General features: G+C 42.4%; 1 protein-coding gene across 2 annotated transcripts in view; it reads left to right on the top strand.

The window, feature by feature from the left end:
• Positions 1 to 8,224, top strand: part of sema3h (sema domain, immunoglobulin domain (Ig), short basic domain, secreted, (semaphorin) 3H) — a 55,452-nt gene extending 47,228 nt beyond the window's left edge. Inside the window, exons 14-18 of one of the 2 annotated variants that reach the window (XM_076741313.1) lie at positions 108 to 149; positions 820 to 977; positions 1,614 to 1,675; positions 2,284 to 2,426; positions 2,551 to 8,224. In XM_076741313.1, coding sequence (XP_076597428.1) covers positions 108 to 149; positions 820 to 977; positions 1,614 to 1,675; positions 2,284 to 2,426; positions 2,551 to 3,006 — 861 coding nt within the window. In that variant the 3' untranslated portion in view covers positions 3,007 to 8,224. The remainder of the gene's footprint in view (positions 1 to 107; positions 150 to 819; positions 978 to 1,613; positions 1,676 to 2,283; positions 2,427 to 2,550) is intronic. The other variant, XM_076741314.1, reaches the window with a different exon arrangement.
• Positions 8,225 to 12,770: the final 4,546 nt, after the last annotated feature.

Raw genomic sequence — 12,770 nt, 5'->3', positions numbered from 1 at the left:
TCCATTTATGTGTCTATCTGTCTATCTGTCTGTCTGTCTGTCTGTCTGAGTGACAATTTCTTTTTCTCTGTGTTCTCAGTTTTCATTTCTCTCTCTCTTCCTCACAGCACAAATCACCTGTGACAGCCATGACGCTCTCAAAGAAAAAGGTAACAGATGAGAGAGAGAGACAGAAACTCAACTTCAAACTTCCAAACTCCCCTACACACACACACACACACACACACACACACACACACACACACATATACACACATGCACACAGACATACACGACACCACACTTATCACTCATCTCTCCACCTTGTATCTCCAAGGACAGCTTTACCACCAGTTGCTATGGTTACCCTACCTCAGTCAGAACAATAATGAAGATATGCCACACACGCACACATATGCCCACACACACACACACACACACACACACACACAGAAATACACTTTGCATTATTAAAATAGGTTTCATGAAAAAAAATCTAAAGCCTGTCTCACACAACCAGATACACACACACACACACACACACACACACACACACACACACACACACGCATATCAAGATTATAAAAAGCAAGCATTGCCGTGCATCTCTCTCTCGCACACACACACACTCCCGTGGCCGCACACTGACATTGCTACAGTGTGAGTAAGACGTGTGACTCAGAGTGAAAATGAATCTAGTTTAGCTGTTGACTGTCAATGTGTCTCTGTTTTACGGGAGCCTTCTTTCTCTCTTGGCTTTCCCTCGTTTATTACTTTCCGACTTCTATTCCATCCCTATTTCTATCTTTCACCCCCCCCTCTTCATTCCTCCATCTCCAGCAGTGGTTGTTTGTGGGCTCCAGGGAAGGTGTGTCCCAGCTGGGCCTGTATCAGTGTGAGCTGTACGGTCAGGCCTGCGCCGAGTGCTGCTTGGCCAGAGATCCCTACTGCACCTGGGACGGACACGCCTGCAGCCCCTACATGCCCACCGTACGCAGGTAGGGACAACATGTCACACGTGTTCATCCAAATAACTCTAATCCGATTATGTTGGATTTCCCTCACAAGTTGGAGATTTTTTTCACTGAACTCTGAATAACCAAGGACAAACACATGGAACTGATCATCTCTCAATTAGATTTAAACCACATTTGTTGATAGTTTGAAATATGGCTCACATTACATCTGAACTTGGATCTTTCTGATTAAATTTTCAGCATTTTTTCCACTTGACCAACACTTTCCATTCCATCACAAAGTATGACATATGGACATATTTCTGTGACATTTACCAAGAATAATGTCTTGGTGATGCTCTGACCTTTTCTGTTCTGCCACCATCATCACTATCACACATCATTTCCACGTTGTATAATATCCAATAAAGCAAAAGGCAAGTGGATTAAACCTTTCTTTTTCACTGCAGTGTCCCCATGTCCTTTCCTGTAGCACCACTCTCAACAGGGCAGACTTTACATCGTTTAGCCCCCTTTTGTTCAAGGGAAATTGTCAGTGTATTGTTCGTTACGTCAAACACTTCAACATCATGGGGTGTAATGAACATTGCAGCCTCTCGAGCGACTAGCAGCTTTTAATTGTTTGTTTGCTGTGTTTTTGTGTCTTTGTCTCGACAGGAGGAATGCTCGTCACTTAGGGGAGGATGAGGATCCACTAACTCAGTGTGTCAGACAGGGAGGTGAGCAGCTAATTTTGCTGTAAAGTGCTGGTTCATTCACCAGTTCTTGCAGATACAGTTGCTGTGGTGTGACCTTTGGCCAGCAGTGAGTGTGACACTTGAGCTGTAACAATGCCTCTGCCACAGGAGGTTTTATTTCAGGTATCACTGTATATTGTACATATGTTATTTTACATTTAGTAAGTTTACAGTTTCGCCGTCTTATTTGTGAATAGTACTGGGTGTAATGTTGTGTTCCACATATACATGTACATGAAACGTGTGCAGCTTATGCAAAGTAACAGCATTCATTTTTTCATTATTCATTCATTATTTATTTGGCCCAAAATTTAAAAAAAAAAAAGTATGATTGAGTATGTGATAAGGGAGCTTACGACACCTTCCATCCACAGAACCTTGATTCAGATAAAGAAAAACTCCACAAATGAGTGAAAGACACTGAAATAAATGCAAAGTATCTATTTTAAAAAGGCAAAAAGTAAAACATTAATAAATTAATGCAGAAATACCAAAGAGGAGAGCAGCAGAGGTAGAAATAACTCTCGGAGTAAACATTTAACAGAAACCAGATGTCCAACCTGTCACATGTCTTCCTCACCTTCATCCAGCTGGGCTGCAGGTGGAGGCGGAGCAGAGGGTGATGATGGTTGCTGAGGGCAACAGCACCTACCTGGAGTGTCTGCCCCGATCCAGACATGCTGCTGTTACCTGGTACAAACAGGCTGGAGAGAACAGTCCTGAACTCAACCAGGTACACACACGTACACACACACAGACACACACACACTCATCCACAAGGCCTTCATCATCAGTTTATGGACCTGACCCAGACTGACAAATATAAACACAGTCCTTGGTGTTCATTTGATCTCCAGGTGGTAACAGGTGACCAGGTGGTGGTGATCGAGCGGGGCATCCTGATTCGTCAAGCTGAGCTGTCTCATGGCGGTGTCTATCACTGCCAGGTGGAGGAGCACGGTTACCACTGGACTGCAGTCACCGTCCGCCTCGCCGTCTGGAGCCCCTCGGCCAATCGGCTCCTCGCTTCCTGGTCCAGCTCGTCCTATCAGAACACAGGAAGCCAGCCCTGGTACGAAGACGTGATGGCACTGATTCACCCAGGAAACCTCGGCCAGCACTGCCGGGCGCTGGGATACCGCCCCCCGCGCAACCACCGTCGCCACGGTGACATCATGGTGGAGCCAAACAAGGAGAAAGAGAGGGGGGAGAGGCACAAGCACGGGGGAGGAAGAGGCGGAGGAGGGGGAGGAAGAGCAGCGGGGAGGAAGAGCAGGAGCAAGCCGCAGCAGAGGGCACCGAGGAGCACTTGAATGTGTCGCAGCGCAGGAGGGCGGATTTTCATTGACTTAAACACTCACACACACACATGCACACACACACGCACACGCATACATTTATGTTATTGTCCACATTAAGACACACACACACACATACACACACACACACACTTAACTTATACACTGAGACAGACATATACTGTATGTACAGAGACTATAACATGTGCATGCACTTATCTACAAACAAAACAAGCATCCTTTCATTCTAGTGACGAACTTTCAAACGAAGCTACACACGAACAACTGAAGTATGTACAGGAGGGTGTGCACAGCAAAGACTGTCGGACCTGGACTGAACACTTGTGAATAAAGAAGCTAAAGTAGAATACCTTAGGCTGTATAGCATGTTGAATGAAGGACGATGGGCATGTCCAGATCACTCAGTTTAAGTGACGCTGTGCCGTGACGAGGACATACGAGAGGATTTGGAGCGTCTACAGAGAAAAAAAAAGTCTTGTTCCAAAACTAAATATCGAACATTTGAAAAGTCACCCAACCCTTCTGAAGTGAGTGCTGCCTTCAGGGACCATACTGGTGGCTTTGCATGTCCTTGCCCATTAATTACAAGTCACATACACACTGCCAATTATTCTCCAAAGCGAAACAGATGTTTTCAGATTGATTTCTTACCTTACAGGCAGTCGTTTCAGTGCGCTTTGTCGATCCTCTTACAGAAACTCAGATATGTAATCCATCATAGCAAACAATAGGTTGCCTTTTCTTTTTCAAAGTCATCTTATTGCAGCAGCATTTTCCAAACTTTACTATTTATTGCATTTCGATTTCACGGACACTCCGTCCTTGGCCTTCATGGATTTGAGGTTCAGCTGCTCCAAAGCTTTTGATTGACAAACTCTGTTGTGGTAAATGTGAAAACATGAGGACAAACATAGAAAACAAGGTGAAAAGGATTTGTCTGCTGTGCAGCAGCCAGTTTCAATGTCGGAGCATCTTTGAACACATCAACAGAGACCGTTCTTGAAACAGTTTTGTGTTTTCAAAATAACAGCAGCCGAACTTGGACAAACAAGAAAGACGTTTAAATATTGAGTTCATATCGATCTGAAAACTTTTGTGGAAAATAATTAGCAGTTCTGTTTAATTAACGGGCTTTGAGAAGGTAATTGTTTGCTGTAGGCTGTGAAATGCAGTAAATGGCACTGATGGCTTTTCTGCATCTTTTTCCCCCCAAATGGATAAACACCAACAATTCACCTACTGTGAGATTTGTGTTCGTTTCCTCAGATAGGTGGGGTCTGACCACGAGATGGCTGACCGCGACCACGAAGATGAAAGGCAGGGAAAAGCACGGCGACAGCTTTGATGAGGTTACAGATCTACTTTCCCAGGACGCTGCAGCCGCACAGACACTGCAGGAGAGGTTTCCATTATGTTCTCCTCAAGGTTTATAAATGTTAGTTGGTATGGTTCACAGACATCTCTGGCACTGATTTCATGCCACGCAACACAGAGCTTAGTATAGGTGTGGGAAAAAATGTCAGAGCTGTTGCGTTTGAGAACGTCAGAGAAAATGCTATTTTGAGCGTTGCTTTAGTTTGCCTGGAGTCCCACATGAAGACAGTGTACAGGTTTAGGAAACGTGCTACTGTAGATTTATTGTTATGTATGACAAAAGTTACATCTGCACATCAACTCCAGTTTGCAGACAAATATACACATTTTTGTTTTTGCTTCTTGGTTTTCTGGGGAAAAATGTGCATAGCTGCTATTAGACCAGGAACTCAGAAAAAGAACTTTACATTTCCTCTTGGCATTCATGACTGAGTGTGTTTTTAATGGTTTTAATGAGTCTAACCATTAAGCAGGGTCGTTACTACCAGACATTTTTGGCAAAACAGAGGGACAGTTTAATTAGTGGTCTTTGGAATCAGTTTTGAAATTTTTGAGGCTGAGTATCTATAGGACAAAAAAAAAAAAAGTTTCTACTGTAACTTTGGTCGCAAAAATGCTTTCAAAAAAGATTTTTCAGCGGTGTTTGATACCACATGGACACGATTCGAGGAGGACAGAACAATGAACTGAACTGCCAAGAGACTCTGTACAGATCATGCATGTTTCTCAAGCGGACCCAAATGGAGCCGTCGGTGACTTTGAGCAGGTGCCAGCTCAACTGTAGACGTGGAGTAATGTGTTGCTGGTCCTCCTGGAGCACCAGCTGCTAATCACATCTGGCTGTAAAGTCTGAGGCAGGCCTGATGTATAATAAAGACGCCTTTATTATACAAAGTAGGAACTTGAGAAAGTGTGAAATGTGTGTGAAGTGGACTCTGGCCTGTGGGATGTGAGCGACTTCAGCGACTTTGCTCGGCAGTGAATTGTGATTTGTTCTTAATGTTAAAATGTTAAACCAGCACAACTTGTTCCACCTCTATTTAACTTTATTCTTAGTGGTATTTATTTGTTTAATCTTGAGTGAAACTGCTGGTTTCAGAAGTTGTGAGGTCAGATTTTGCGTGGGAAATGCTTAAAGCTCTTCATCAACCAATTCAATCACGATGTCTCACAAACTGGACGCTTATGTAATGTGTGTCTGTTGGTCTGTCTTTGTATGCATGAACTGTATATATGTGCCCACACACTGAAGTCTGCACAGTACTTTTCTTCCTTTTTTTATGCTAAATTTCCAATTGCTACCATCTGCTTCTGTTGATGCACCTTCCCACTCCTACCTGTGGAAATTTAAATCAGTCCCGCCTGCAGTCAGTCATTTCTTTCAGGATCTGGACCATCCTGCAGGCATCTGAAAGTAAAACCTGCTTTGGCTCGAGGTAGTAGGAAATAAAAGTGTATTTAAAATGTCATTATTGGTTTGCCTGTTTCTCTGAACAATGAATACAAGCCCGATGTTGAAACATCAGAACAGAGCTCAGCAGAGATAGCGCAGTAGATTACACATCAGACTGCATTAGCGATGAAAATATGTAGCGCTACTGATGTTTAAAAGATTCATGCTTGAAAATGGAGTGGGAGAGGGAGAAAGCCAGACAGACTAAAGCAAAACTGGACTTTATTTTCAATGATTTACTGGAAGGAGATGCATTTACATGGATGGTTAAGTCCAATAATAACAACCTCTCATATTTTCATGTATTTAATTTCATCCCACCATGATGATGATGCTGAGCATGCAGCCTCGCCTGTATTAGAGTAAATATATCCCATGCTGGGTCCTGCATGATCCCGGTCCCTTTGCACTGCTGGTTGTGTCTCTGTATGTGTGTGCCAGTGCCTGTACAGTAGGCATCTGTGTGTCTTTGTGTGTGTTTGACATGAGTGGGATCAGAGCGAGAGGAGCTGAAATGAAGGTTCAGAGACCAAGCCGGTAAATCTGTCAAACAGGGAACTCTGAGACACTTTTGATGCTGAAAGGAAAATAAACCAGAACGACTCAGAGCAGAGAGAGGCCGCAGAAAATGAACATGGACTCGGCTTTTTGGCCTCTTGGCTTTGCCACATGAAAGAGCTCACCAGCGCTGAGCTACTTCTCGAATGTGTGTGTTTGAGCAAAGGGAGAGAGTCTATGGGGGAGTGTGTGCCCCAGAGTAACTGTTGAGTGTGTTAGTGTCGGGTCGAGCTTCGCCTTAAACGAAAGGGTGTGTGGGCGAGTGTGGCAGTATGAGCCAAATGAAATCAGAATTTGGTGCGTTTTCAGACTGCCGTCAAATATGACATTGAGGGCATGACAAGTAAACATAGTGCGAGCGCAGGAGTGTTTAACGGTGTTAACACAGCAGATAAAAAGTGACTCACTGTATGAGTGCACACAACAAGAAGTTCATACTTTGAGGGTGTCCTGTCTTTGTCAAAGACTTGTCTTTTCATCCTCAAAGCTGAGCAACATCCACAACTGTACTGGCTAGTAAAGTCTGAACCGATGATTCTTTTGTGAGCATTCGCAAACACTATCTTATGAGTCGTTGCCGCTGACATGCTGTCTGGAAGTTCCTCAAAATATGAAGTACACTCTTAAATATAGAGAATCAAAGCATAGCTCTCACAACTAGCTAGTTTCTGTTGCATACTAGCATCTTCAAACTGTGTTTTCTGTTCATATTTTAAGACATGAACCATTTAACCAAGATAAAATGGCAGTTTTAGTAGCCACTGGTAGCTGCTAGCACATAGACAAAGCCCTGTGGAAGCTGCGTAGTGTTAATGCTAACAAAATAATGGCTGTTATATCTTTGTCAGAATGTTGAGGGGTACAGTTGCGACTGTGTCATCCAGTACAACAGTGAATACAAATCTAGCTTAAAGGAACATTATGGGAAATACGTTTATTTGCTTTCTTGCCGAGTATTTGACGAGTAGATTGATACCATTCTGTTGTCAGTGCAGTGAAGCTACCACCAGCAGCTGGTTAGCTTAGCTTAGCTTATCTTAGCACACAGACTTGGCAAAAACAGAGAATGCAGCTGCTATGTTGAACTATTCCTTTACAAATGGACATTTAACTTTTCAGAGAGACAGACATAAAAGAAACCTTACAGAGGTTAGTGGCTGGTGACTTCAGCGCTCTATATGCAGCCAAAACCAATGAGATGACACTGTCGACCAGCTTTGGGACAATATCATGTTGGTGAGTGGAAAATGCAGGCTGTGAAATGTTGACATGTTCCGCTAGCCAGAACGCAGGTAAACAAAGCTTGTTTTTTATCTCAAACCCCCCATTTTCTTGCGAGAAGATGCCAACTTTGATTTCATCTCGAGCACGCTGCCACTTTAAGAGTTTCTATTTTGTCTCTGCTCTCCCAGAAGTATGCATCAAATCCAACAACCTCAAAAATATGACAATAATCAAGCTTGTATGTACTGCTTGTGGATATTGTGTGTATACGGGTGTGTAATGTGTGTCTATTTGTGTCAGATCCAAACACCACACGAGTAGGAGGCAGAACTCCTGCGAGACGTTTTTATGGCGAACCATTTTAAACATTTAGTGTTTCCCTCAAAGACGTGGTGCAGAGCTGCTCCTCATTCATTACAGCGGCCTCATGTGTTTCACTCTGTTATGCTGTATTTACATCTCAGTGTCAATAGTCGTCTCTTGTGATTTTCCAGAAGGACTTCTTTGCAGATGGAATGAAACAGTCCTCAAATAATCTCCCCTCATGTGCAGAGACTTTGTTTCTCTTGTTGTAAATATGTATAAATGTCTGCTTTCAAATGAGTATGTTTGTGTCTTGTGGTTTATTGTGCCTATGACAGAGATATGTCCAGACACTGAGCTAAGTGCAGATATACAGTAGATATGACATCCAAAACTGTCAACCATGTTAATGCAGTGTTGTTTTTTTAGTTAAGCTGGAGTATTTTATGCTCTTTCATGGGTTGCTTTTGCTTTTTAAACTCAAACAAGCCTTTAAAACCCTGTTAGCTCATCTTAAAAATGTATCATCATCAAACTTTAAAAGAAGCGACCACGTTTTTGTGCCTGAAAATGACCTGAAATGCACAGTCAAATGTATGATCCTGGTCTCTTCTGAGAGGTAGCTGTTAGTCTAAATGATAGAGAACCACATTTACAGAGGCACAGACAACAAAAAAATGTTCTTCTCTTTTACAATATAAATAGCTGTTGCAGTGATATTGCAATGATAAAATGATTTATGAAGGTAGACTCACAAGGCTTTGTGCTTTTAAACAAAGTAGAGTTTGTGATGTTGAGTGAAGATTTGGCCTGAGGTAATCTCAGGTAATGTAAACCCTCTCGGGCCCCGCTGCTGTTTTTACATCTTGCAGATATGTGGCTTTCAGCAAAGTAGACCAGCTTTCATATTCAACATTTATCTTTTGAAGACGTGCATGCAAATCAGTGCACAGTTATATTACAGGGATTCATTCTAGTCCAGCTACGTTATTTCTCTTGCACACTGTCCATCACTGTCTTCACTCCAAAACAGTAACATACCATACAATACCAAACCACCACCCATCTCTGCCAAAGTGACCACATACAGTACTTTCTCATTAAATGCTCAGTAACTGGTATGCTCTGCTGGAAATTTGATGGGTGAACGACATGATACAAACGAGCCAGATACCCAGCAGCCTTCGGTTGCTTTTTTGTGTTCAAATCCGTGGGATAACGAGGGGACAGCAGTGCTTCATTGTTTTCTGCTGTTTCTGTATAATGCCATGTATGCACGCTACTTTTGAAACTTGACAGGCTCTGGTCAGCGATGGCAGCCGTGGCTTTTTATTACTGCTGAGATTCACTTTGTAAGGACAAGAATGTCCTTGAGGAAACAAGTGGACTGATTGTGCTCCAGTCTGAGAAACAAGATATCACACCAGAACAGCAAACCTTGCATTAAAAAGAAATTAGTACATTGTCGTGCTGCATTTCATACAGAATGAGACATTCCTTCTCCACTGTGATACCAATTAAGTTGCACAGACTCCTGATACTGTAATATAGCCAAAGGGTACCACCTAGCCTTGCACACTAGACCTCATTTCAATAAATAGACTTTCTGACTGATTAGTGTCAATTTACCAATTGAGGCCATGCAAAGCATATTAAAGACTATCTGGAGGGGAATTTTTAGGAAACGCTACTTTTGTTTTGACATGTGAGCAGCGGAAACTGGTTCTGAACACTGACTGTGACTATTCTTCATTTCACACGCTCATCACAGACACTTTCAGACAGAAACATTTTGATGTCCTTGTGTTTTGTGATAGTTTGGTTACCTTCAGTGCTGCTATGAGTTTTCTGGACTCTAGGCGTGGCTCAGTTTACCACTGTGGTCCAGATTGAAATATCTCAACAGTTACGTGAAAGAATGTGATACAGACATTTGTGGTCCCCCAGAGGACGAATCCTACTGACACTGGTGATCTGCTGACTTTTCCACACCACCAGCAGGTCAAATATTTCACTTACCCAGTGAAATATCACATCTACAAGATTAGTTGGCCCAATTTTTGTAGAAATTCACATCCTACAGAGGATGAATCCTCATGATTTTGTTGAGGAACACTTACCTTTCCATCTAGCGCCATCATCAGGTCAAAATACATCTTTGTTCAGTACTGCAGGCTTTTGACCAATATCCATAAAACAAAGGCCATTTCCATCAGCCTCAGCTTGTTTTTTGGCACCAATTAGCGAATCTTAGCTTCCTAACAAACTAAGATGGTGAACATGGTGAACATTACTTACTACATAGCATGCTGTGTTTATGTACAACTTCACAAAGCCACTAACATGGCTGCACCACTTGACACATGCATGTGTCAAGTGGTGCAGCCATGTTCGCAATCATGAAGCACCAGAGTGGACTGTGACAACAGATGGTAAAGCTCAAACTGCAAAGAAATTATTTGATTAAAAAAATCTCCATGCAGAATGAATCTACCTTATTACTCTGAATATCTGGATTACGTCTTTAACACTCTTGATTAATCTTGCAGGGCCAGTCATGTACAGCATGGTAGTAGGCGGAGGACAGCTGTGGTGGGTTTGGGCATACATGTAGCTGCAAGCAATTAAACAACCAAGCTAGCCTGACATTTTTACACTAATCTCGCACCTCATGAAGATGGTGAGGAGGTGAGTCAAACTGCAAATTGCAACAGAGGGAGCTGGCATTGTCGATTTCACAGCAATCCACAGCCACAATTTCAACAGCTGTCTCCAGACACATATTCTTGTTACAAAATGACAGATTGACTTCACCAAACCGCTTCTGGACTGAGATATGAGCCCCAGGAGACAGGAAATTCAAAACATGATGGTAAAACACCTATGCTTTACAGGAGCAGTGACTCAAAATGGCTTTATATTTAGTGGTATTTTGTCTTCCCTCCAAATGACTCGATAAAAACAAACAGCACGGTTGGAACACGCAACAAACAACATGACAGAGTTTCAGAACACTTCAGGATAGGAAACAAGCACTCAGGCGGAGACACTTTTGGCAATTGCCACACAGAGTGACTCATCTACCCATTAAAGTTTTTTTTCCCAGTGCTCACTCAACCAGAAAGTCTTCTTTTCACCGTTTTGCTCATAATATGTGCCTTTTAGGTGTAATAAGAGGTTTACGCACCTCCTCACAGGATCCCTTTCAGTGAAGTTCTCATGCTGGATGAAACTGTCTGCTCATGCTGAAGATTGAATTTTACAGCTAGCTGCCCAAAACAGTTTCTGTGAATCTCAAACTAATTCCACTGCACATTGGAGGACATTGGATCATTGAATATACACATATTTCAACAGACGCCTGTGTTTGATGATTTTCCTTCCTCCTGACTTGTAATTGTGGGGTCATCAGGTTGGATTGTCCAGTCTTTCTGCTGAAGACTGTCTTGGTTTTGGAAACACCTGTCGTATCCTTTCCAGTGCTTACATCAAGTATATGGTCATAAAACAAATTTTCCATTTGAAATTAGCTTAATTTGGCACTGGTACATATCACTTTGTCTGAGGAAAGCAAGTTCTGCTGAAATGTTGACATATATTTATAACACAAAAACTGCATTGGAGTTCAGAGTGGGTGGTTTTGCCTTTGGGCATTGTCATACAGTTTATCCTTTTGTCTGCCATTTGAGAGCAATCTCCTGGTGCTGCAAGTTGATGAGGAACACCTGAATGCAACATTAGCTTTGGTCTCTGTGAGGACTGACTGTCTCATTTGAGGAGGAGGAGCAGGTTCAGCTCAAGTCGTCTGAAGAGCACGGTCGACCTGCCCCTGAACTGAGATGCGATTAATATTTGTGATTTATGCGCCCTCACTGTCATTTTGGTTGCCAGTGTGCAACACGCAGTCTCCAGCTTCAATTATGGAAAAACCACATTTGTTTGAAGGCACGTGCTTTCACTTTGCTTTGACTCCCTCATTTTCCTAAATGTTGCCTTTCTTGTGGCAGTTCTAGTCTTTTAAAATAGCTTCGCCCTGACAGCAATCTCCCAAAAAAGAAAAATAAAATCTGGTGAGGGTCACAGTGGTTATTGAGTGTTCTATTAGGAAATTCTGAGGTCTAATTGTCTCTAGGTAAAGTGCTCTGACTTTGATGTTCAGGCACAAAAGGAGAGGCAACAAATGGGACAAAACAGCCAAATCCCCACCGAGAGAGAGGGAGCAGCTGGCCTGGATTGGATGGGATAGATTAGAAATTTTACGAGATCTTTAGATGTGGTGATGGTGTGGTTTTGAATCCTCTCTCCTCCTCTGCAACAGTGTTTGTCATTTCTTGCCACATTTAAGGGTTTAAAAAGCCACAGACGCTGGCCAGGCTTTCACTGTGGAGGCAAACAGGCAAAGCTGAAACCTTCTGATTGTCTAAACCTCCTCTCGAGTCTGTTCAATTTGAATAATTTCAAACACATTTATCAAATGCATCAGTGGTTTATGAGGCACAACAAGAACAGCCGTTGCACAGCTAGTTTAAATAGACACAATGTGTGAAAGTGTAAAGAACAACTGTCGTTTGGCACACAGGAACTGCACTGATTTTAATGAAGACTAGAATTGATGGGAATAATAAGACACCAGTGGGAGATGATCTTGTGAGCATAATGTCACAAAAAGGGATCTTATCACTAATAATTATAGCATTATGATTCCCAAAATCATCTGAAATGGTTTAGTACTCTGTTGCCAATACAGCAGCAGTTCTCTGCTTTTGCCTTTTATCTAAATTCACCTCATTTTATTTGAGAATCTTTGTTTTGCCTGATCATCATATCTACTGAAAATAATCACCAA

The sequence above is a fragment of the Chaetodon auriga genome, chromosome 10 (assembly GCF_051107435.1).
Source record: "Chaetodon auriga isolate fChaAug3 chromosome 10, fChaAug3.hap1, whole genome shotgun sequence".
NCBI lineage: Eukaryota > Metazoa > Chordata > Actinopteri > Chaetodontiformes > Chaetodontidae > Chaetodon > Chaetodon auriga.
Note: the sequence above shows the minus strand (reverse complement) of the source record. Positions and strands in the feature narration are given on the sequence as shown.